Consider the following 24,385-nt stretch of genomic DNA (forward strand, 5'->3'; position numbering starts at 1 on the left):
GCATGCACATAACATGCATAGCTATCTCCATAGAATCCCAGACAAAATATATTGTGTCCGTGCCGTATTATCCTAGCCGGTGACTCACATTTTCATATCCCGGAATCACCCCTTCCTTGCCAACCCCCCATCCGGTTTTTAAAACAACGTCTACCCAAATAGGGTGAATAGGTAAGTAATCAGAGTTGAAATAGCGAAAGTAGATACATACTCATTGCTGAGTTCCCTTGAACCAGCGCCTCTATCACGGACGTAAAATCGACCACATTTCCTAGGGATCGACATAGAGCTTTTTCCGCGGCCGTTCGGAATTCAAACAACCCAAGGATGCATGCATAAGCAAAGCTGCCAAACGTACATTCCAAGCAAGGAATGAGCAGGGTATCATGAAATCACAGGGGTGCGGAGGGCAGACAATATGTGCTCAGGTGCAGCGTACGAACCCTGATCAGACTATGTACCCGAAGACACGTCCGGATCATGTCCACTATCTGAGGCAGAATCATCAGCATTGGCGTTGGTATATGGGGAAGATTTTCCGCGGTCCTGAAGGGCATGTGTGCTGGCAGAGCACTAGAGCGCGAGTTTTTGCTTCTCTTGGTGCCGTCGAACTCGAACTTGAACTTGGGTTCGTAGACGCTGTAACTAGTTGGCGTTGCTGTCGGCGGCTGCAAGCTCTTCGACTTCCATATAGTATTGCCTCTGTCGGTCAATATCTCAATGACCGGTTAGAATATTTAAACTGACAAAAGTATAAGTCGTGGGGTTGATTTTGGCTCACAGGCTGGTCAAAAAATTGTTTTGGTCTTCCCTAGTAAGTTAACTAGCGGCCGACCGAGTGTCCACTGCAGGGGAACCAACAAGTAGTTATAACTATTGGCTATCACTAATTTTGAAACCAACGCCCTGGTGAAACGTAGATTGAAAGGTGTAACTGCTGGATTGTAAAAGGTTTCGGCAGTGACTTTGAAGCCTGAGTGTGGATGGCCTATAACCAAGCATATAGAAAGTCAACAGGGTGCATTTACATAGCTTGAAAGTGCGTTGAATACCAACCACCTTTTAGCCATCAAACTTGAAGACAACGTCGATAAACTGGCCAGCCTATAAGTCTCATGAAAACATACTATGTTATTCCACTTCGCTATTTTTTTGGCAGACCTTTGGTTGTAATCGAGAGGGAGCTTATACACTATATAGACGTCAGCTTTGACAGTACACTCTGCTCAACGTTATAAACCCACCAGATATCTCATTGCAGAAGGACAAGTTGCTAGAGCTGGAAAAGTTGTCAAATATCTAGCTCTCTGAATAGTCGAATTTCCGTGATATAGAAAATGTCCTGGGAGAAAACTATGTAGGAAACAAATATCGCTTCGCGTCGTCGCGTCTGAAAAACAACATGGATATACCAACAAGTGTTCCTTCTTTAAATCTCTCCTTTTCTCCTTCAGTCTCTCCGAACTTGCGGAAAGATATGATGGGAAAAAAAAGAAAAGAAAAAAAGCTAAGTTCAAGTTGATACTTGAGCTTAGAGAGTAGATAAGAAAGGGGAGTGCGAGCTGGTAGTTGTCATTACTGTCATGATCTACTAGAGATAGGTATCTAGTAGATCATGACAGGGGAATCTCTTTGAGATAACCCTAGAAGAAGAGAAGAAAGAAAGCCTGTAGAAGGAGAGGAAACTGTAAGTATATGACCATCTAGAAGATAGATAGATAGACGCGATGGTGGTACTTACTTTGAGGTACTTGATATCAAGTAGCTGTAAAAAGCTTTCAAAGGACAGTCTGTCGTCAATATTTTGCTGTCAGTAGTGATATCAACAAGATAAGGTAGATTAATAGATGGAGAAGGGAGTTTGACTTACCTAGCAAGTTGCTAAGAGTGAACGAGAGAAGAAAACCAAATGTATCAGTCTACATCTGGTTACTTGCTCGAGAGAGGAAAGGAAAAAAGGAAAAGGAAGAGGGAGAGTGTGTGTCAAGGGGCTTTTTATATTGCCAGATTTGGCGCTAAAGCTAAGCGAGGTTTGCAACGAGAGCAAGTAGCTGCCAGCACGTCATTGAGAGCAGGACAGTAAGCAATGACAGGAGCAGGACACCGGCGGAGTGTTCCAGCAACACATTCGGGGTGATTCGTCATTGCTTTGTTTGTTTCCATGAGACTGTCCTGGTGGCAGATGACCTGAGGGACATAGAGCAGGCATTGAATGTATCAACACTGCCAACACAATGCGAGTAGCTTCTCTAAAGCAACATGTACATATATATATTGCAGGCTGGAAATGAAATAATCATGACTATTCCTTTTTTATCTCATATCCAGGGTCTTGTAGATATCTGCTCACTCGGAGGGATTTTGATAATTGAGGAAGCAGGCAGGATCGTGGTATATGACAGTAAGTAACAGTAAATGGCAGTAAGATAGACCAAGATGTATCCGCTAATAGTAGATAACAAGCTAGCCCGCAAATTGATACTGTCAAGGTCTTTCTATTAGGAGTATCTTGCACATGTTTACTCTAAGCTTAGACAAAGCCCGGGGTATGCCATTCTGGGGCTGCGTCCTTTTTGCTTATCCAAACCGTCTACAGTGACAGTAGAATTGAAAGTCTCCAAAATATTGGGTATTGTGGTATATAGAATATGGTATCTTCCGAGCTCTATAGTCATAGCACTTCACTATTCAATATCTAGCTTTGATAATGGTATATGTCCATATGTGGGTGTCAACCACACACTACATCACGTCAACCTGGTATAAAGGACAGCCAAAAAAAGAGAATCAGCTCAACCATCATGTCTACACCATCTTCAAATCACCAACGTTATGGTCTCATCTCTATCATCGCCTTCATGTTTCTTCGTCTTCCTCCCCTTTTTTGATATCTTGATATGTTTTCGCTTCTCCTAAATCGGAGGTTGAAAAAAGGTTAAAAAGGATCGATTAAGTTACCGTACAATACCCGTAACTTACACCATCTAGCGGAGGTATTATTGAGTTTACAAAGTGAAGACAGTCATCGTGGTTACTCTGATTGGTCAATTTCTGCAATTGGAACCTGGAAAAAGAAAAAAGGAAGAATCTTACTGGCCGATCGGCCCTCACCGCCTTCACATGCAGTGTTACTAAGAAAGATAAAAAAGCGCAAAAAGCTGGGAACTTTTTTCCTCGCCTTCTTTCTTTCTTTCTTCCAGTCAACTTTCGAACTTCCACAAAAACCCACGAACAACCCGACGAACTTCACCGTCTCTGCTCAACCACCAGCTTCTTCCTTCTTCTCTTTTCTTCTTCTCCTTCTTCTTTCTCAACAGATTGTCCAAGTCCTGAAGGGCAGAAAAGTGCTTATGCGCGTGCTCGCTTCCGTTTTTACCTCCCAAGTATGATTTGATGACTCTTCCCTGGCTCTGTGGAGAGCTGAGCTCCTGGACGGCTGGATGAATGCTAACATGTCTTCTTCTTTGTTTTAGGACTACATCTCAGGTATGACCTCGAATAACTCTATGCTCGATAGAGAATATACAATGTATACTGCCGTCAGATCAAGATGGATGCTGACTCCCTTTTTAGACCACCTGTGGAAAGCCGCAGTTAACTGAGTCACTTTTGGACCGACTGGCCTATTACTCTTCTTCTACTCAGCAAACAACAAACGAACAACATTAACCCCCATCGTCGAAGCTCCATCACATCACTAAAATCAGTCATCATGTTCGCTCGAGCTTTTCGATCCCTGCCATCCCAGGTCCATGCGGCTCACGGCTTACCCCAGCGGTTTGGTGGGCGGTTCGGAGGCCAGGCACGTATGATGGCCTCAGTAGTGAACGGGGGACCCTTGTCAGCCAAGGCCCCTGCCGCTCCATCTGCCATTGAACGCGCCACCCTCACCATCCGCAACGGACCTATCTTCCACGGCAAGTCTTTCGGTGCAAAGACCAACATCTCTGGCGAAGCCGTCTTCACCACCTCTCTTGTCGGCTACCCAGAGTCTCTCAGTGACCCTTCATACCGTGGTCAGATCCTTGTCTTTACCCAGCCGCTTATTGGCAACTATGGCGTCCCGTCTTCCGAGCGTGACGAGCATGGCCTTCTCAAGTACTTCGAGTCCCCCAGCCTCCAGGCTGTCGGTGTCGTCGTTGCAGATGCCGCTCTCAAGTACAGCCACTGGACCGCTGTTGAGAGTTTGAGCGAGTGGTGCATTCGAGAAGGTGTCCCTGCCATCTCTGGCGTTGATACCCGTCAGATTGTCACCTATCTCCGTGAACAGGGCTCCTCTCTCGCTCGAATCACTGTCGGCGAAGAGTACGATGCCGACCAGGATGAAGCCTTCATCGACCCGGAGCAGATCAACCTTGTCCGTAAGGTCAGCACCAAATCACCATTCCACGTCAGTGCTGCAAATAGCACCTCCCACGTCGCCGTCATCGACTGCGGAGTGAAGGAGAACATCCTCCGAAGCCTTGTCAGCCGTGGAGCCAGTGTGACCGTCTTCCCTTATGACTACCCAGTCTACAAGGTCGCCCACCATTTTGACGGTGTCTTCATCTCCAACGGTCCTGGCGACCCAACTCACTGCTCCCAGACCGTCCACACCCTTTCCAAATTGATGCAGACCTCCCAGATCCCCATCATGGGTATCTGTCTTGGTCACCAGCTTCTTGCCCTGGCAGTTGGAGCCCGGACTATCAAGCTGAAATATGGTAACCGAGCCCATAATATCCCAGCCCTTGACTTGACTACTGGGCGATGCCACATCACTAGTCAGAATCATGGCTATGCTGTCGACGCCAGCACTCTTCCAAGTGACTGGAAGCCCTACTTTGTCAACCTCAACGACAATAGCAACGAAGGTACGTAATACTTTTCATTCTCTACCTCTTTACTAGTATCTCATCTAATATCAAATACAGGAATGATTCATAAGTCCCGGCCTATTTTCAGCACTCAGTTCCACCCCGAAGCCAAGGGAGGCCCCCTTGACTCTTCTTACCTGTTCGACATCTACCTTGACAGTGTTCAGAAATACAAGGCCGGCCAGGCAGTCCACCAGCCCGGACGTGACAACCGTCCCAGCCCTCTTTTGGCGGATCTCCTTGGAAATGAACGAGTCGGTGTCAGCATTGAGCGCGAACCTCATGTTGCCTCTGTTCCTGAAGAGCCAGCACAGGCTTTAGCTGCTGCCGCTGCTTAAATTCCGTATCCCTGTGTGACTTGACTTACCACTTTTGACCTTTTCATTGCTTCTGTTGTTTTCCTGGGTTCTTACGGGTGTTTATCAAAAAATTGTGCTGTGTGCCGAGATTCTCCTATATAGCACTCGCTCACTAGCGCTACCTAAGTCTCTATCTTAGTGAATTTCATTTCCACTATTGTTCATTTAATTCGCCTATCTTCATCTCCATCTCGTCTATCCTTTTGTGCCTTTGCTTTCTTTTTTTGCCCTTATCGTCGAGACTCTGTTATGTAATCATAGCCATGACGTGAGAGGTAAACCTCGCTTCCCAAAGTAGACTAGTCTACTTAGTCATCACACACACATACAAAGATCTTTACCTCCAGCTTTTGCACGAACTTCTTCTTCTTTTTCAACCATCCTCATCATCTACGAAGAAAGGTATGTCGTCCATTGCGGTTTCACTGATGATGTCTTCCTCTCGCTAACCATCTGTCATCCACAGCCTCTGCAATTCTGCGAAGATGAGAGCCAAGTGGAGAAAGAAGCGAGTTCGCCGCCTCAAGCGTAAGCGCCGTAAGACTAGAGCCCGAAGGTAAGTTGATATCAAACACCAACCACTACTGCGTATTGCATTGAAAAATGAACAGCATAGCTAATTCCCTTTGCAGCAAGTAAACTATTTGACCGCTCTGCCTCAGCCAAACCAACCCAATGCAATTACCCTAATATTCCATGACCGGCGAATTCAAAAACCAACACACTTCTAAAGCATGATTTCCTTGGAGGAGAAAGCGAACATTTGGGTTTTTACCATGATTTAAATGTCGGAACCAACCGAATCAAGTCAACACTGCTTTCCTACGTTCAATATTCGCAGCGTGCATCAACAACTTTCCCCTCTTGCGAATGTACCGATTTGATCTCGGCCCGGCATTCACAGTTCTTCCCAGGAACACAATTTGGTGACGGTTTTGTGTGTGATGGTTCCGTTATCCGATTCTTGAGTTGATACTCGCTTTTCTCTCTTCTTTTTCGTCGATAACGGTGCGGGGTGATAACTACGTTTGAATCATGTGGCGTTTTATCTTTTTGCATGGGACGGCAAGGTTGTTCAACATATGGAGGAGGTATGACCTCGCTCATCAGAGATGGTTAAAAGTTACTTGGACGGTTTCTCAATTCTGATGATTTATGCGCTTTTTACTTTTGTAATTATTGTGTCACTTGTGCCATTATGATAGTGACGAGTCTCAGAATGTGAATGAAACTGAAAGTTTTCAAGCAAATTATTCCCTCTTTCAACACAAGTAGTTGCTCGCCTTCAACCGCGCTGGCTATACTCCAATTCACTATCAAGGTCGTACGGAGCAGTAAATATTTATTTCTACAGTGGTTGTGTGCTTGTGCTTTCGAGAGTGGAGCTTCGGCGCAAAGACTAATTTTTTTTTAACTTGGTCATCAATCAATCATTGAATATCAATCACCAACATCCACACAGCTCAGCAACGACCTGAGAAGCAAGAATATCCTTCTCCTGCCTGTCAATTAAACGATCATAGTTATCATGGGCAGCTCTCAGGTCGAAAAGAAGAGAAAGCGAGCCTCAGACCGACATGACAGGCCAAGCAAAAAACCTGCAATCCACTCCAACACCGAACCAGCAACGGTCCGGTACTTGAACAATACTGCAGGACATGTCCCTATTATTGGTATCTTCTCATCTTATTCGAAGAAGCCATGAACTAAGCTAATGACTTGAACTTCAGCTTCCTCGCCTGGCCTTACGGTCCCCGAGACACTCCCTCTAAACACATACATAAAACCACGCCAACAGCGTACGAAGCACGCTGAGAATGCGAATCTAGCCTTGACAGAAGCGTTATTGCATACCTCTGGGCACCCCAAGCTTAACTTCACCGGTAGAGAAGGCGAGAATCAGCTGGACAACCTATTGAACCATTATGTTGCGGTTTACGACCCCAAGGAAAATACTGTGCAGCTTCTGGAGGCTAGGAAGATGATGATACGAGGATGCCCGAGAGAAGCCATCGCAGAAGTGGAAGAAGAGTCGGAAGAAGAGGGCGCGGTATGTTTTACTTCTCTACTCATCTGTGGTGATAGACCGTATATTAACGAGACGGGAATCACAGCCAACTGCTCTGTCCCAAAGAGAAGCATTGGCAGCAGCATTCGGAACCAAAATGGCCCGCAAAGCCGTAGCCGCCATAACAGAAAACGCTCTAACATCCAACGCCTCCGCTTCATCCACCAAAGCAGCAGAATCTGCGCTGCTCTCGTTCATGCCTCAGGACGGTATGAGCATCGCGGCAGCAGAGAAATCAGCCCAGGCAGAAATCCAGGCATCCAAACCACTCCCGCAACCGAACCTATCTGCCACACAGCCCGCAGAGGTATACAGTATTGAAAGCCTGGTCCCCAATGGCTTGCCTACGCTGCGCAAAGTACCGGTGAAGGACTGGCAGGCTGCCGTTGCTGCTTCGGAGGGTATAACTACCTCGTCACGCTTTGTCGCAAACCGAGTCGAAGCAGCTGTTCAATCCGGTGATAAGACGTTGGTGCAATTGCTCCGATTCATACTGATTTTAATCGAGCTCTCCCGGTCACTCAAACGGTCTTCTGGCGGTGGTCGTGGACCCGATAGCAAGAAGCTTCCTCCTCGCGAGGACTTGCGCCGTATCCTTTCAACAGCCGTTGATTCAGAGACAAGTACCACGCCCACGATAACGGACCCGTTCCTGGACACGATACGCCGGAAGTTTGTGCCCCAGGGCTCGTTCCTTTCGCGGAATGACATCACGTTGTTGCATACTACTATATGTGCCATGTCGTTGCATATCCCACCTGCGTCGGGCAAGATGGGAGGAAGTAATGTGAGCGAACTGGCTACTGATCCGGCGGATTTGCGTGATGATTTGCGACTGGAGAATGATACTATTTTGAAGTATTTCAGGGAACTGGGCTGTAAAGTTGATAAGCCTAGGGAAACGGAGTTTGCTAAATGGAGCATCAAGAATGGTAAGGCAGAAGCGGCCTCAAAGAGGATTGCAAGGTTGAAGATTCCCGTTGAGTTCCCCAAGGTGAGCAGGGGAAGGGCGTCGAGGAAGTAGATAGATTTCCTTTTCGAGTCAGCGACTATCTTTAATGAGTTACTCTAGTCAAGAAGAGCTACGTTTTATGAGCAGGGTGTAAGTGAAAAAATATTGCCGAAATAAGAATGTTAGAATTTATTCCTTTATATATGTTGTAATATCAAAACTGTATATCAAAAAAGATGTTGCAAATAGTATTATTTGATTGAAGTATGGCATGTCATATTCAATTAAACGTGTACTATTGCAAGAAGTGAAAAGAAGTTCGGCTTGGGGATATTTGAGCGTAGAAAGGACCGTCGATAGTTGGGAGAGTTCCATAAAATATAATCAAATGGCAAAGAAGAAGGGGAGGCAAATTAAGCAGATGCCGTAATATGTTGGTTGACACGTTGGCCTTGAGCCTCCTTTGCCTCAGCTGCGCATTCAACAGCCAATTCACGGATCATATGCTCTCTATGTTCTACCTCGGCCTTCAACTCGCGTTCGATGGCAGTCTCCAGCTCCTCACCAGTGGAGAGGCCAAGCTGTTCATCCTTCCAGAGAGGGAGGTTCTTCTCCTCATGGGCTGATCCTACGCCGAGGAAGCCACCGGCCGCCTTCCAGTCACTGGTCTTGCGGATGCCGAGACGTTCCCAGACGCCCTTGAGAGCCTTAACAAGATGGTCACGGTATTCCTTCGTGTGGCCGGGGGTAGGAGTAACGCGGAGACGCTCTTCGCCGCGTGGGACGGTCGGGTAGTTGATTGCCTGGACGTAGATACCGTAGTCTTCCAGGAGCATGTCAGATGCCTTCTTGGCGACTTCGGCGTCTCCAACGAGAATCGGGATGATGTGTGATGGATTGGGAATTACGGGGATATCATTTGCATCCAGGGCAGATTTGACTGCTCTTGTGTGGAGTTGCTGCATGGTACGATCACGGGTATAAGAAGATTGATATTTGATAGAGGTGGTCGCACCTGCCATGGTAGCGGGGGGTAAGGAGGTGGTGAAGATAAACCCGGGGGCAAGGGAGCGGATTGTGTCGACCAGATCTGCGGATCCAGCAATGTAGCCTCCTACGCAGCCATAGGCCTTGCCCAGGGTACCGGTAATGATGTCAATACGGTCCATGACGGTACCCCTGATATCTGCTTCAGGGTTGGCGTACGCCTCGTAGTCGAGATGTTCAGCCACACCAGCACCGTGTGGCCCGTACATGCCTACGGCATGTACTTCATCAAGGAAGGTGATAGCACCGTACTTCTCCGCCAGATCACAGATGGCTTCAATAGGGGCAACGGAGCCACACATACTGTAAACGGACTCGAAGGCAATAATCTTAGGGATACCAGGTGGCAGAGCGGCGAGTTTCATCTCCAAGTCCTCGAGGTCATTGTGCTTGAAGACGTACTTTTTGGCACCAGAATGGCGGATACCCTGGATCATAGAAGCATGGTTGAGGCTATCAGAGAGAATCACGCAGTCTGGTAGCTTGCTACCAAGCGTGGCCAATGTAGCGTCGTTAGCAACATAGCAAGAGCTGAAGACAAGAGCAGCCTCCTTTCGATGGAGATCTGCCACCGTCTTCTCCAGAGCAACAGCATGCTGGTTGTGACCAGATATGTTGCGGGTTCCTCCAGCACCAGCTCCATAGTTGTCGAGTGTATCGTGCATGCTCCTCAAAACATGAGGGTTGCGGCCCATGCCGAGATAATCGTTGGCGCACCAGACAGTGACTCTGTCCTCCGGGGATGCCATATGTGCCCGAGGGAACTCCTTGGCCAGACGGTTGATATTATTGAAGTAGCGGTATGACTTGTCCTTAAGCTTCTTGTCCAGCTCGCCTCGGTAGAAGCCTTCATAGTCGAATTTTGCAGTAGTCGATGGGATAGCTGGTTTGGGGCCGGCATAGGCTTCTCTGGCGCAGTTAAGCTGCTCGATGGTGACCCGCGGAGGGACCGGGACTGCTAATCCGCTGTCAGCACTTCCTTGCCCCGTATCTCGCTCGACTCAAGATATCCTTCAAACACCAATGGAACATGACGGCAAAAATACACACCTCTAGACTTTCCCCGGGCCTGCTGGCCAACGACAGCCGCCTGGGCAGCAGTAGTATGCAGTCCCTTCTTCGACTCCGGACAGAGAGCCTTGCCATGGCGTCGGCGCAGGTTCTCCCTGACGAGGCCAGCAGCGCCAGCCGAGCGAGGACAGGTGCCAAAGGCCCTCGCCTCACCACTTCTCAGCGCAATGCGTGCGCTCTGGACAGCGAGAGCCTTGCCCATGACAGGACAGCGCCTGGCAACAACCTGGAGGTTGGTGGTGGTGCCTCCGACGACGCTAGAACTCGGTTTGGTGGTGGTGGAGAGCGCTCGCAACGTAGCCGGGGCAGTCTTCTTCAGGAACGGGCAGAGGGCGCGGGACTGCTGAAGCAGAGACTCCATCTTGTTTTGCTGTATCTGCTTCTCTTGCGTCTTCGGTGGTCTCTATGTCGGTTTCTGTATGCCTGTTTTCGTCGTCAAAGCAGTGTCAACTTGTCCTTTTCTCGTCTTTCTCGTCTTTCTTTCTCTTTCTCTTCTCTGAGTCGCTTTTTGTTACTTTTTTCTTTTCTTTTTTGCCTTTTTTGGATCGAAAAAGTCTCCGCATAAATAAGCGACTTCTGATTGGCTGAATGCATGTGATTGCTGAGTAAGCGAGGCATTTCAGGGGAGGAAAGTTTCTATCACATTAAAGATTACTCATCATCATATGGTGAGATTATGTAATATAACGTTATTAATATTAAGGTTTTCAAAAATCTGGGCAACAGAGAAGACATGAGACTACCAAGAAAATACAGATAAGCGCTTTACTATTTACCTTCGAAACATATTGTTGATTTGCTACGAGGGGAAAAGCAGCGGTATGTAATTATACTGCGATGTGCGAGGGATTTGTACCAGCTTTCCACGAGAATCAATCCTGCCTCTAGCCAGGCAATGCCGTTGAAACTGACAAGTTACTTATACTTGGGCCAGTATCAAACATTCTTCAGGATTGACTACAAAACCACCACAGGCGCCGAAACCCACAGTGTTAGGCACCCAAGCGGGCAACATACCGAATTGAGAAGGGCAAGCAATTATATAAATGGTCCAGTTCTGAATATAGAAGATGCCGTTCTAACCCTACTCTAATAAGTTTCAAGGTGCTCTTAAAGGAAACGGACACATATCTAGCTCGAGCAGCATGTCGAAAGCTATCGTAAACCGTGACAGGAGTAAATTTTGTAAGCGCTGGTTTGAATTAATCAGGCGCACGTAGACAGCAAGTGCGGACGAGAAGCTACCTAATTCCGTAGCGGAAAGTGACGGCCTCGAAAATGCTCCCATGCATGTCCGTAACCTTTATATCATGTACTTTTGAGCACTGAAAATTGCCCTCCGAATGAATTGTACGTACGGAGTACCAGCGAGCAATATCTTGTGTCTTTGTTGACATGGATCTCACATAAGTTTTCGAGAGTGTATTTATGTATTTATGCTTATTTAAGGTTTGGGAGCCACATATAACTACCTAGGTAGTTATCGAAAAGATGGTTGCGCTAACCGGGTTAGGCTCGCTCAACCTCATTCTCCCTGTTGTCGCCACATTTTGAAAACATCTGGAAGTACGCCCATGAGCGCACACCTATCACGCCCACAGGCACTACGACACGCAGCTATGATAGAGTCGCAGGCCGCTGGAGCCACGTAAGTATCCAGCCATGGACCTTCGGGGTAATTCATCCGCTCCATTAGATATCTGGTCGATCTCTCGAGGATCCAGTGCATTGATGAGAATCACCAGAGCGAATCACTTTATCCTACTGGACTGCAGAATGTTCTCATTGAGATACCAAATTCATGAAGTACAGAGTACGGAGTAGAAGGTACATCCATATTTGATCGCTGCGAGAGGTAGACAAATTGTTGAGCCTTTGACACCATGGTGCTCCATCCACACCTGGGGAACCGCACAAGGGACAGTCCGACCCCCCGGGAACACGTCTATTGAATCGAACAAGCATGACTCCTTGAATACTCCGTACTCCGTATGTCAATGAATCGCTACCAACTAAATTCCACTATTTTGGTTTGCACTGCAGCAACAGAGGCGTTCCCTTATCAATGCCAATAGCATCGTAAACATGTCACAAAAAAAATGTTTTATGCCAATGCGGATGGCGCATCTTGAATCTTCGTGGCACGTTCCCCTCACTCATGCTCCATTTTAATCCGCAGAGGACGGTTATGAAGCTACAGTACTAGGTCAGAGCTGAACGATAAGGCAGGCATATAACTAATTGTGGGTGGAGACTGATCATTGATTACTGGCCACCGACTGTAGCAGGATAGCCCTGAATGAGGACCAAAATTGGGGCCATACGCCAACAAACCCAAAAGAAACCACCCATATTTACAACCAGACCGGTTCTCAAATAGTAACCTGCTCGGATCATACCCCGAATGAACCGGTCATGGATTACGGAGTAAGCCTCTGTTGGCTAAGATTAGCTTACCTATTTAAATGTTAGAAGTGGTATTTTCCCATTCTCCATTCCGACAACTCACCACGCACTTTCATACCCGGAATTTATCTCGAAGTCACTAGAGAGGGAAAGAAAGGATGTTTGGGCTGTTTGAAGACGGGCTGTTATTGCCCCAGGCCATTGCCCTGCCTTTCCTTGGGAGTGTGCTTGCCCTTGTGGCTACATCTATTCTTTTCGTTTTTGCAGTGGATTATCACCATGGTTGGAAAAGAAGAAGATTCCTCGGGAACATTCCTCTCATGGATGATTCAAGTTACTTCAGCCCTCGTCTACGCCTATGGGGTTCTGGTCATAACTACGTGGAAGGATTTGCGCGTGGGTATACAGAGGTAATATATACCCCCCGCTCTCCAGTGCAAGATATGCACTTCAACAATAATCCCTTGCTCATTATTATCAGTACAGCAAAAAGGGCAAGCCCTGGGCCGTGCCTCTACCAGGTGGTTCAGGCGATATGATTGTTCTTCCTTATCACTGTGGAAAAGAATTCTTCAATTTACCAAAAGATAACTTGAGCATGAGACACATGATGTCGGATGTATGTTTTATAACCAAGTTCGCCCCGATTTTATGCATTTGAGCTAGCTTAACGGGTTGATATATAGGAAATCAACTTCAATCACATCCTGGATGCAGCCTGGAAGATTCCCGTCGAGGCCATGCAAGCATGCAACAAGCCGAGCACCTTGAGTAAGTTAAACTCCCGTATAACCCGATTTCGTGAGGATTCTGATCACTAATGGGTAATCTCTTGTCTCTACAGAAAAGCTAGATCCACTTATCATGACAGAGGCAGAAAATAGCATTAGGCAATTCATGGGATCGTCAAAGAGTACGTTCTGCTTTCACAAAAGTCAAATGATTCAGGCCATTAACTATGAGAGCAGGCTGGAACGAAGATTCTATCTTCAATATATCGTTGCAGGTTCTGGTTGATATTGGTGTTCTCCTTGTTTTCCACCCTGGGTTTGGGCGAGACGTAGGACTTGCGAAACAAATGGGCGATTATGTCGGCCAGGTTGAAGGGCGAACACATCTCTACGAGTCAATGCCCCGGATAATGGGGCCTCTCCTGGAACTGTTTGCGCCGGAGTGTCATCAGATCAGATCGGCTATGAAGTCAATGAAGAAGACGATCATGCCAGAACTAAGACGTCTAATCAAACAGAAACGAGAGAGCTCACCAACCCATGATGACCAGTTCTACGCCAGCTCAATGGTTGAGCTTGCCTTGAAGAAGGGCCCCTTAAGCCGCAATGGAGAGGTGAAGGATGAAGAACACCATATTGACATGATGGCGGATGAGACCATGTTCATGTTCTTTGAGGCAGTTGAACCCACAATCATGATCCTGTCTACCTTCATTGCCCGGCTTCTACTCCATAGAGAGTTCCTCGAACCTATCAGAGCGGAGCTGGAAGAAGCCCTAAGGTTAAATGATGGGAAATGGAGCTTCGACATCTTTAACTATACCCCTAGGTTCGAGAGCTTCAGCAGGGAGGTTCTTCGCATGGACTGCATCAACCTGGGTAAGTTGTTTTATCAATAGTAAATCTTGTCACCTTTGATTCTTCCCAACAACAATCAAGAAACGCTAACCAGACTACCTGTTTAGTCGCCGGCAGCCGTCAAGTTGTCAAGGAGCCAGTAACAATTAAATCACTCGGCATGACTTTTGGCCCTGGAACGAATCTCACCACCTCCGGCAAATTCGTCCACTTTGACCCTGAAATCTATCCAGATCCTACCCGATTTGACGGCAACCGTTTCTATAGGCCTGACTTGGCAGCCGGCGATATACTTCATAACACGATATCACCTAACGAACAGTGGGTATCTTTCGGACTCGGAATCTCGTCGTGTCCTGCACGACTACTGGGAACCAGATTGTGCCAGACTATGACCGCAAAGATACTCTTGGGCTACAATTTGGAATTGGCACATGAAGACGGCAAATGTCCAGATTTCAACGTCTACGTGGATGCCGTTGGAATCCTAAACCCAGAGATCAAGATGAGATACAAAAGTCGGCAGTAAGTATAGAATCGAGTTTTCGGGAAAGACTTGGGAGATGTTTACGATGATTGACAGTTTTGATAACTACAATCTTGTAAACTATTCTGAAAGGGGCAAAAGAGGTCACTTTAGACGGCTTCTAGGTTGATTTTACAGTGGCTATCTTCATATATAATATTGTATCTACTTTGCTCATACTCAGTTTTTGGTTTCCGAGGGATGATAGAAACTCACTTATAGCTCCTATCTTCAGCTTCTGCAGGAGAAGAAGACAGGTCACACTGCATCATTGACTTGATACTTGTTTAAAGGTAGTCTTCCAAAATTCAAAATCCACCCCCAAAGCTTGACACTATGTGGTCGACCTTCACTCCGGTCGTGACTTGGTGCATCAAGAGATTCCCAATATGAAGGCTAGTTCTAGTGTCGTTTTAGTTTCCAATTATTCGCCCCAGTGCATCCCTCGGTGGAGTACGTAGTATCGTCACGCTGCTTCGCTGGGGGGAAGTTATATATATGTATGGAATCAATCAGGTTTGCTGTCCCAATGTTTTGTTTCCGGCGCATGGGAATGGAATGAAGTGATATACGGGATAGTCGTAATTTTGCACGTTTTGTACGAATACATATTAGCTAAACGCTGGCCTTTTGCTTTTTGCCGTCATGCGAGCTGCGATCGCTCAGTTGATTATAAGATATCTCATCCCATCAGCTAGCCACCACTGAGTTGGTCAAGCCATCCAGCCAGTCATCACCTGCATGTTTGCCCAAATATGAGTCTAAAGGCTGAATTGAAATATGCATCCCTCGCTATATCCCAAAGGTTGGTTATGGGCTCAAGGATCATGTTAGAGAGATAAGTTTATAATTTGCAGTCCCTAGCCTTGTCGATAAGTAGGGAGACCTCCAGATTTAGTTATAGCCTCTTTACAGCCAGGGTTGGAGTCGTGTCTCATTAGAAGTGCAATAGGCGGCTTTTCATCCTCTTGAGAGGCTGGGGCACGAGAGAAAAAAAACGACAAAATGCTTTCCTTGCTGGCTCTCATTGGCATCTGCCTGGCTGCTTATTATTTTGCAGCTCGATTTTTTGGCCATCGCTTACCTCTTCCTCCCGGGCCCCCATCATTGCCGGTCATAGGTAACCTGCATCAGATACCCAAGAATTTCCGGTGGAAGACATATAAGGAATGGCACGACAAGTATGGCCCTGTAGTCACGGTCAAATGTGGACTGAAAACGATTATCTTGCTCGGGTCACACAAATCGGCTAGGGATCTCTTGGATAAACGAGGAGGTATATACAGCTCTCGCCCACATTCTGTCGGGTTAGGAGACTATGGGTTTGGCGGCAAGTCGATAACATTCCTACCATACGGGCCGAAGTGGAAACAGCGGAACCGTATACAGACGTCTCTTGTCAATCCTAGTATGACCAAACGATATCGTGTTCTCCAAGACATCGAAAGCAAGCATCTTCTGCTCAAGATTCTTTTGGATGGAAGCCAGTTTTTTGACCTCTTCGAGCTCTACCACTCTAATCTCCTACTGATTTTGATGTATGGCCGGAGAATTGTTGACTTAGGAGAACGGTATCCGGAAGAATACATGGAGAATCTCAACGCTGTCCATGACGCGTTCCAGCGTAACCATGTGGTAGAACCATTCCCATGGTTGGCTGAAGTATTGGGCATCGGTAAATGGAAAGCTAGATCGCAAAAGGCCCTTGAAAAGCAGCAACAGGTGCTTGAACAGTTCACGGATGCGGCACTTGCGTCAGGTTCCTGGAACTGGGCCAAAGCCTTGGCTGGGGGGAAAGAGGGGAATAAAATCGACAGAGAAGATCTAATAATGACTTCTTCAGACCTTTTCGAAGCTGGCCACGCTGTTCCCATGGCTCTGTGCGTATTCGTCATGGCGAGTGTGTTGCATCAAGATGCCGTCAAGGAGGCACAGGAAGAGCTTGACCGAGTTGTAGGGCCCGACAGGCTGCCGACATTTGAGGATATGCCAAAGTTGCCCTATGTCAACGCCTTTATAGCCGAGGTTCAGAGATGGAGGCCCATTGCTGTCACGGGGATGCCTCACGCAGTCCTTGAGGACGACGAGTACATGGGTTACAGGATTCCAAAGGGCACGCCTGTGGCAGCCAACCACTGGTCCCTCGAATACGATGAGGAAGTCTTCGGCGACCCCAGCAACTTCCGGCCGCAGCGATGGATCGATAACCCGGCACTGCCAACCTGTCCGTTCGGGTTCGGTAGACGAGCTTGTCCAGGCCAGCATCTTGTTCGCGATACACTGTTTTCAGCGGTATCGCGGATGCTTTGGGCATTCAACTTCGACCATGTCTACGATGAGACCGGCAAGAAAAAGGAGATTGATCCGGACAACATGTCGCAGAGTCTAGACTCACAGCCGCTGCCTTTCGATGCAGCCTTTCACATACGTAGCCCAAGGCATCAAGAGATCATAGAGCATGAGAGCAAGGCCTGTGAACAGAATCTGGATATCATTCTCAACAAGATCAAGCCGAGCGAAGGGTAGCTGCCTTGCATCTGTCTGAGCATGGCTGATAGCGTTATCATGTTATGGTCCCCGGATTTTAGTATCCTGACTTCCATATCCAGCCCATTATATGTTCAACCAAAGGCAAGCTGTGTACGGAGTACAAGATGAAGAAGTAGGAAGTATTAATATATTTACTCCGTCATCTATTTGACATCCTTAAGTCAGCTTAATCAGTGTTTAGTAATATTACTCATGTATTACTCATCAAAATAGCTGGATACGGAGTTAGCCAATCAGTAATCGGATTTAACTACCCCACCGAGATCGAAGATAGCAGGATGAGTGACCATGGTTGGTGAAGGGGCATTTTAACAGGCTTAGCTTTGCTTCTTCAGGCGTGGCAAAGAGGTTAAGACGAGTTAAAAGAATTTTAATTTATAATATTACTCTACATGGAAAAGCATAGAGAAAAATGCGCAAAGGGCCGAAGAACTAGATACATTATACAAGCGGTGCGCCAACGCCAGCCAGAGAACCGCAGAGAAGTGAATCAACTAGTTAGCTAGTCAAGTAGATCAAAGAAACGGAATAGACGAAAAAAAACTATTCATCTCCCACGGATGAACCGGCGTCGTCAAAATCAGCAAATTCAGGGTGTTGTTCGGTCTCTTTTCTGAGCTCGGAGTTGCAGGTAGCCTAGGTAGGATGTCGTGTTAGTATAGATGTTTTTCTAGAATACTAAGTGAAATATGTATGAGCTTACCTCGATGTTATTGGCGTCTTGGAAGAGTATACTTCCGTCTTCATTGTATGTTCGGGCGTTGGTGCAAAGAAGACGAATGTCCTCGCGGAAGTCCTTGAGACTAGAGTACTCTTCGCGGTTGATCTTTCTCTTGATCATGTCCATCGCCATGGGCGTCTGGATGATCATGTAGTAGTCTGGATACTGGGATTTGGGCGGTGGCTTCATGAACGGTTCGATCACAGAGCGAGTCATTGGCTCATCATCACTATCTTCCGAGTCGGCTGGGACGTCTTCCACAAGATCCATGAGAGTCTGGTAGACGCTGTTAAGTATTCTCTGTAAGGTAGATCGTTCGGAATTTGTGAGCGAGTCTGCGGCCTTGTTGGCTTTGCCCTTCTTGCGCTTGGATGGAGCATCATCTATTGGCTCGTCGGCCTTACGTTTAGGAACGGGTCCCTTGCGGCGTTTCTTCTGCTGTGGCGTAGCGGATGTCTCTCGGGACGGTTCAGGCGAAGAATCAAGACCCTGTGCTTTTCTCTGACGCTTTTCACGGTTAGCGCGTAACCGTTCCATTCTAGCATCATTCTTGGCAATCGTCTCTTCAAGCGTCTCTTCGTCGCCATCAACAGCAGTTAGCCACTGCTCTTCCGTCAAGCCGTCATCGTATTTCACGTTCTTGCGTTCACGAGCACCACGGCCAGCAACCTCTTCGACCGCAGGAGCCGTAGGGTTCTCTTCGGTCAGATAGATGTCCGGCAACTCATCTTCTCCAAGGAGACGAGGCAACTTATGTCCCGGGCCGTACTCTGAATTTTTCTGACGCTCTGCATCAAGCTTTTGGAAAAGGGCAAACTCGCCCTCGGATCGGGCCATGATTTCATTCAGGTCATCATCATCCATCTCGTCCTGGTCGTTAATTTGGTCTGCGTTCTCGGCGGTTTCAAGCAAAGTACGCAACAGAGCGTCTCGCTCCTCGTTGGTGGATTTATTGTCGAATTTACCAGCCTGGATAACCTTGCCGTCCATATCGAGCTTGAACTGCGCACGCTCGAGAATTCGTTCTTCGACGGAGTTGGAACTGATCAGTCGGAGAATACGGACTTCATTCTTCTGACCGATTCTGTGAGCACGATCCTGAGCCTGCAGATCCTGGTGAGGGTTCCAATCGGAGTCGTAAATGATGACGGTATCGGCGGTTTGCAGGTTGAGACCCAGACCACCGGCACGGGTAGAGAGGAGGAAACAGAAATACTCTGATCCGGGTTCGTTGAAACGTTTCAACAGGTCGGATCTGTCGTCTGATTTCGTTGCACCGTCGAGACGGAGATACTTCATACCACGGAATCGCATGAAATCTTCCATGATGTTCATAATCTGCGTCATCTGGAAGAACATAAGGACACGATGGCCCGAAGCAAGGAATTTGGGAAGGATTCGGTCGAGCAGCTCGAATTTACCAGCAGTACGCCAGATAAGGTCGTTCGTAGCCTTGCCGGGGTTCAACTCTTCTTCTACCGAGTCAAAGACAAACGGATGGTTGCAGAGTTTACGTAGTTGCATGAGCATATTACTCAGACCACGTACGGGAGTCTTTCCACCCTTTCCATCACTTACAGCAAGCTTGTTGTGGGTGACAAGCTGCTTGTATAGTTTGGCCTGGAGGGCAGAGAATCTGCATCTGATGACACGTTCTTGCTTCTCGGGAAGATCCTTCTCGACATCCTTCTTAAGACGACGGAGCAAGAATGGACGAAGGACTTTGTGAAGACGACGAATGACGAGCAACTGCTCTTCTTCAGTGAGTTCCATACGATCTTGACTGCCCGTATTCGCGAACGGGGTATTGAACCACTCATCAAACGACTTGACGGACTTGAAGATGTTGGGGAGGGCGAAGTTGAGCAGAGCCCAAAGCTCAGGCAGATTGTTTTGTAGCGGTGTTCCAGTCAAGATCAAACGGTACCGGGACTGATAGTAGTTGGTCAGGGTGAAACTCAGCTTCGATCCCGCATTCTTCATACGGTGACCTTCGTCGACAATCATGTGTAGCCACTTGACTTTGCTGAGAATAGGACGGTCCTTGATGATGAATTCGTATGTTGTGAGAAGGACTTGGAAGTTACCCCATCGGATGGCTTGCTGGTGTTGCTTTCGAGTTACCTGTGGACCCTTGTAGACGATACGAGAGATAGACGGAGCCCATTTCTCGAATTCGAGATTCCAGTTGGTCAGGGTACTTAGGGGAACAATAACAAGGTAAGGACCGTTTTGCTTCTTGGTTTCGATCAGGTAGGTGATTAAACTGATGGTCTGAATTGTTTTACCGAGACCCATCTCGTCGGCCAAGATACCGTTCAGGTTGTTATTGTAGAGAGATATCATCCAGGTCAGACCACGGAGCTGGTATTCCTTGAGCGTACCACCAACAAGGATGCTTGGTTGGATGGTGACTTCCTCCTTGATACGATGGGCAACGGCGTAGTAGTCAACCTTTCGGCTCTCGTCCTCTTCGTCAGAGTCGCCTACGTCCTCATCGGTGTCAATCTGGTCTTCGTCTCCATAACGCTCTGCCGTCATTCGCTGCTGAGAACGAACGGATGCGGCAAGCTGTCGCAAGAAACCATCGGTCTGCTTGAGCAAATGAGAAATACGGGAATCTTTGGCCTGTCCGAGCAGTTTCATATACGTTTCCTCGTCGTTTGCCTTTAGAGCCTGGAGACGCTGCTTGGCAGTTCGTTCTACTCGTTTCTGTTCTTCACGTTCGAGGTGGGTGTGGTGGGCCATCATTAGACGACCAAGTTTCTGTATGCGACCACGCTGCTCAGTTCCAGCATTGCGCACATCAGCACCGTGATTAAGGATGGCCTGCAGCTGGTTATACTGCTTCTGTTTCTCTTTGGTCTCACGAGCATCGCGCTGCTGTTTCTCAAGTTTCTCAGTGACTCTGGCTTCGCGCAGGGACTGTTTCTTCATGCGACGGTGAGCAGGCCTATTGGCGGACATGGCAAGGTAGTCAAAATGCATCATCTCGTTCTGGATCTGCCTACGGAACGCGCGTTGCTTGGGGAGCAAGTTGAGCATCTTGTATTCGATCAGGGCCTTGAGCTTGAGGGAGTCATCAGCGGTAGGTGAATCACCATCACCGCTGTCCCAGGCACCGAGATTGGCAGGCAGCTTGGCCAACTCTGCCTTTCGAGCGTTGATACGGTTATATAGGATCATTTCCCTGTCCTCTCGGACCTTGTCAAGATCGATACCCAGCGGAGTTATGCAAGGCAACCTCAGCCGATTCCGGCGCACAGCGTGGTCGTTGTAATTGATAGACCCACCGAGAAGATCATAGGGATTCTTGAAAGTCTCGAACATGGTTCTAAGCTTCTCGACAGTGGCCTCGGCTTCGCCAGCTACATCGCGACCAGTACCGTCCACGGATTGGTCGGAACTGAGAACGCCGTCAACACCAGCGGCCTTCTTTGCAAAAAGCTGCTGCTGGACGCGTTGGGGGATAGCCAGATTCTTGGAGAGCATCTTGAAGGCCAGTATCTGATTTCTCAGGGTGGCCAGTTGTTCTGGAGTGAAGCTTTGCGATCCATGAGAGGCACTCTTTTGATTCGGGGTGGTGGTAGCACTGGGAACGGTAGGGTTTGCTACACGGACACCTGTTAACATCGCGTTCTCAGAACAATTGCGCGGTTTCAAATCGAACGTGACAAGCAGGTGCGAAGTGAAAGATAAAAAGTAAAATCAAGGAAAGAATGGATAAAAAAGGGTAGAGCCTACCATCTGTTCCATTGGAATCAGCAATGCCATTCAGCGGGCCTTGCAGTTGCTGTTGAGGAGGAGGAGCCTGGGGAATCTGCTGGGGCTGTTGAGGCATTTGAGGCTGCTGAGGCTGCTGCTGCTGTCTCTGGGCATGAAGCATCTGCATCTGGCGCTGCTTCTGGTATGCCTGTTGCCGTTGGACGGCAGACAGCAAGTTGTGAGCTTTGAGGTATTCCGGGTCATCGTGGCGCACACCTTGTTCTTGCATCTGCCGAAATTTCTTCACCCAAGTCAGTATACATACACACTGTGATTCAGGAATTATTTGACAATAAAACGTACCTGGTACACTTCCTGGATGTGCTGGGGAGTGAGGTTTGGCGGCAGGCCGAGATTCTGCTGCGGCATGCCGGCAGACTGCTGGACAGACGCCATGGTCTTTTGGGGATATTTCTATGCTGAGCTAGCAAAGCTCTTCATCCAAAGCGCGGCAATATCCTTGAAGCAACGACGGAAGAAAAAAAACATATACTAAAGGGAAAAGTAAAAAAACCAATAACGACAGACGATGCCCTGGCTAGCAAGTGGCGAGGGAGAGCATAGCCAGCCAGCGAGCAAGCAAGGCAGAGCAGACGCGATAGAGAGTGAACAGGTGTTGGACGTGAGCGTGAGCGTGGGATGCTGCTTAGGACGCTGATATCGCTGATCGTCGCGTCGGGGTGCCTGTTAATCTTTTTTTTTTCTATTATGTTATTTTTTAGGCTTCTAGGCTGGCGCGGTGGAAGCGGTTTAGGTAGGTGTGCGGCGGGTTCGGAGATGGCAGTAGTAAGTAGTTAGTGGTGATGGTGGTGATGGTTGGTGGTGGCCGTGGCCGCCGGAGCGAAGAGGGCGAGAGAGGGCGACAGTAGCAGCTGAAGAGAGGCGAGGAGAGGGAGCGAGGCAATGCGAAGTGAGGAAAGGCAGCCGTCGCGTGGTGCAGGGAGCGTAGCGGACCTTGGCTCGCTGATGGGAGCGCGGACGATGTGGAGGGCGAGAGCGCGCTGGATGTTTCTCCTGCTTCCGGCTATGGTTCGGGTTCGCCTACTTTTTTTTTTTTCCTTTGCTCGCTCTGGGGCTTGGGGATGGGAGGAAGCGCAGCAAGGGGAGGGAAGAGACGGGCAGGAGGCGAAAAAGAAGGCGAGGAAAGGAAGACGAAGCGGCAGAGTTTTAGTAGGTTCACGTGATGCTTAGTAAGGCACGTGATGGAGGCAGGCGTGGGCAGTGGACGGAGGGAAGGCAGAGGCAGCAGCAGCAGCAGAGACGAGAAGCAAGCGGATGGTGGTGGTAGAGGGAGAAGTAGATGGAGTAGAAGTAGAAGAAGAGTTACTAGAGGAGTCGGAGACGGTTAGAGGTGAGGCTCTGCTGGCGTTTTGCTGGCGTGAAGATAAGCTTAAATTTAAGGTGGTTTCTAAGGCCGTTTCTGGACGTGCCGGGCTCTTTAAGGCTGACTACCGACTAACTACAGACGACAGCAGACGCAAGAGAGCAGTGACAGTGAGTGTATACAGTGACATAGAGACGGTAGAGACAGTAGTGATAGGCCAGCTACGGGGTTTAGACATGCACCAGAGAAGACTAGACCAGATAGACGCCAGACTCCATGACCAAAAAGACAGGACCACCAACCAGTCCAAGACGAACATATAAGAGAGGAACACAGCAGGGGAAAGACGGTAGGTGAGGAAGAAGGCTAGGCGGCATAGGCAGAAACAGAACGTTTTGGTGGCGGAGGCGGAGGTGGGGGTTTCTTCGACCTTGATGGCGGCGGAGGCGGCGGTGCTTTCTTCATGGGAGTTGCTGTTCCTGACCCTGAACCAAATACTGCTGTGGGAACCTGTCCTGAGGCCGGAACAGTCCGCAACGGAGACGTGCTGGTGGAACTGTAGTACTGGTCTGGACTGTTTCTGACGGGGGACGTCCCCTCATCTGTGGTAGAGTCGTAGTATCCGTCATTCCCCCCTCCTCCATTATACCCCTGACTAACGACACGTAACTGGCTGCGAGCATTAGCTATGCCGGCTGCGTTGTTGCCAATAATAGCCGGAGAGATAGTGTCACTCGCGGTTCGGAGAGGGGTTCGTAGAGCTGGCGCCGGCGATGGAGACAGCTTCCTGCTGGTCCGGAGCTGTGTTGGGCCCTCAAATGTTGGCTGTCGGCTACCTAGGGCCGGTCGAGTGGCCTCGCGGGACCTGGGCGTGTCTTGCTGCTGGGAAGAAGTTCGGTACATGTCTTCTCCCGTCGTATGCTCGTTAAAGGAGGTGTTGGAGCGAGTCAGAGTCGCACGGCGGCCATACGAGTTGAACTGCTGCGTTGGTCTGTTCTAGCTAGTTAGCAACCGCAACAATACAAGCTAGAAGATAGGAATAAAAATTAACGTACCCGGCAGGCCACTCGTCTTTGAGCTGGAGAAGGACCTCTCGGCACTTCTCATGGTAGTTTAACTGCGCATCGAGAAAGGCACCCATATCTGCAGTG

The 24,385-nt window shown here is 48.4% G+C and overlaps 7 protein-coding genes across 7 annotated transcripts in view; 4 read left to right on the forward strand and 3 right to left on the reverse strand.

The window, feature by feature from the left end:
- Window positions 1-3,712: 3,712 nt before the first annotated feature.
- MGYG_03676 (carbamoyl-phosphate synthase subunit arginine-specific small) lies at window positions 3,713-5,194 on the forward strand (the record flags this gene model as incomplete). The annotated part of the gene is made up of 2 exons (XM_003173453.1): window positions 3,713-4,853; window positions 4,914-5,194. 2 exons carry the CDS (start codon window positions 3,713-3,715, stop codon window positions 5,192-5,194), a joined length of 1,422 nt encoding a protein of 473 aa, XP_003173501.1.
- A 1,549-nt stretch (window positions 5,195-6,743) lies between these two features.
- MGYG_03677 (hypothetical protein) lies at window positions 6,744-8,307 on the forward strand (the record flags this gene model as incomplete). The annotated part of the gene is made up of 3 exons (XM_003173454.1): window positions 6,744-6,888; window positions 6,946-7,265; window positions 7,330-8,307. 3 exons carry the CDS (start codon window positions 6,744-6,746, stop codon window positions 8,305-8,307), a joined length of 1,443 nt encoding a protein of 480 aa, XP_003173502.1.
- Window positions 8,308-8,648: 341 nt separating this feature from the next.
- MGYG_03678 (5-aminolevulinate synthase) lies at window positions 8,649-10,714 on the reverse strand (the record flags this gene model as incomplete). The annotated part of the gene is made up of 2 exons (XM_003173455.1): window positions 8,649-10,240; window positions 10,333-10,714. The coding sequence occupies 2 exons, from the start codon at window positions 10,712-10,714 to the stop codon at window positions 8,649-8,651; spliced, it is 1,974 nt and encodes a 657-aa protein (XP_003173503.1).
- Window positions 10,715-12,917: 2,203 nt separating this feature from the next.
- On the forward strand, window positions 12,918-14,877 carry MGYG_03679 (hypothetical protein; the record flags this gene model as incomplete). Its single annotated transcript, XM_003173456.1, has 6 exons — window positions 12,918-13,169; window positions 13,241-13,378; window positions 13,446-13,530; window positions 13,604-13,672; window positions 13,728-14,369; window positions 14,456-14,877. 6 exons carry the CDS (start codon window positions 12,918-12,920, stop codon window positions 14,875-14,877), a joined length of 1,608 nt encoding a protein of 535 aa, XP_003173504.1.
- A 1,002-nt stretch (window positions 14,878-15,879) lies between these two features.
- Window positions 15,880-17,400, forward strand: MGYG_03680 (hypothetical protein; the record flags this gene model as incomplete). Its single annotated transcript, XM_003173457.1, has 1 exon — window positions 15,880-17,400. The coding sequence occupies one exon, from the start codon at window positions 15,880-15,882 to the stop codon at window positions 17,398-17,400; it is 1,521 nt and encodes a 506-aa protein (XP_003173505.1).
- A 567-nt stretch (window positions 17,401-17,967) lies between these two features.
- MGYG_03681 (hypothetical protein) lies at window positions 17,968-22,306 on the reverse strand (the record flags this gene model as incomplete). Its single annotated transcript, XM_003173458.1, has 4 exons — window positions 17,968-18,060; window positions 18,128-21,756; window positions 21,890-22,151; window positions 22,214-22,306. The coding sequence occupies 4 exons, from the start codon at window positions 22,304-22,306 to the stop codon at window positions 17,968-17,970; spliced, it is 4,077 nt and encodes a 1,358-aa protein (XP_003173506.1).
- A 1,294-nt stretch (window positions 22,307-23,600) lies between these two features.
- Window positions 23,601-24,385, reverse strand: part of MGYG_03682 (hypothetical protein) — a gene marked incomplete at both ends in the record, with an annotated part of 1,563 nt that continues 778 nt past the window's right edge. Inside the window, one exon of the mRNA XM_003173459.1 lies at window positions 23,601-24,225. Within this exon, the coding sequence (XP_003173507.1) occupies window positions 23,601-24,225 (625 nt within the window). The remainder of the gene's footprint in view (window positions 24,226-24,385) is intronic.

The sequence above is a fragment of the Nannizzia gypsea genome, genomic scaffold, assembly GCF_000150975.2.
Source record: "Nannizzia gypsea CBS 118893 supercont1.3 genomic scaffold, whole genome shotgun sequence".
NCBI lineage: Eukaryota > Fungi > Ascomycota > Eurotiomycetes > Onygenales > Arthrodermataceae > Nannizzia > Nannizzia gypsea.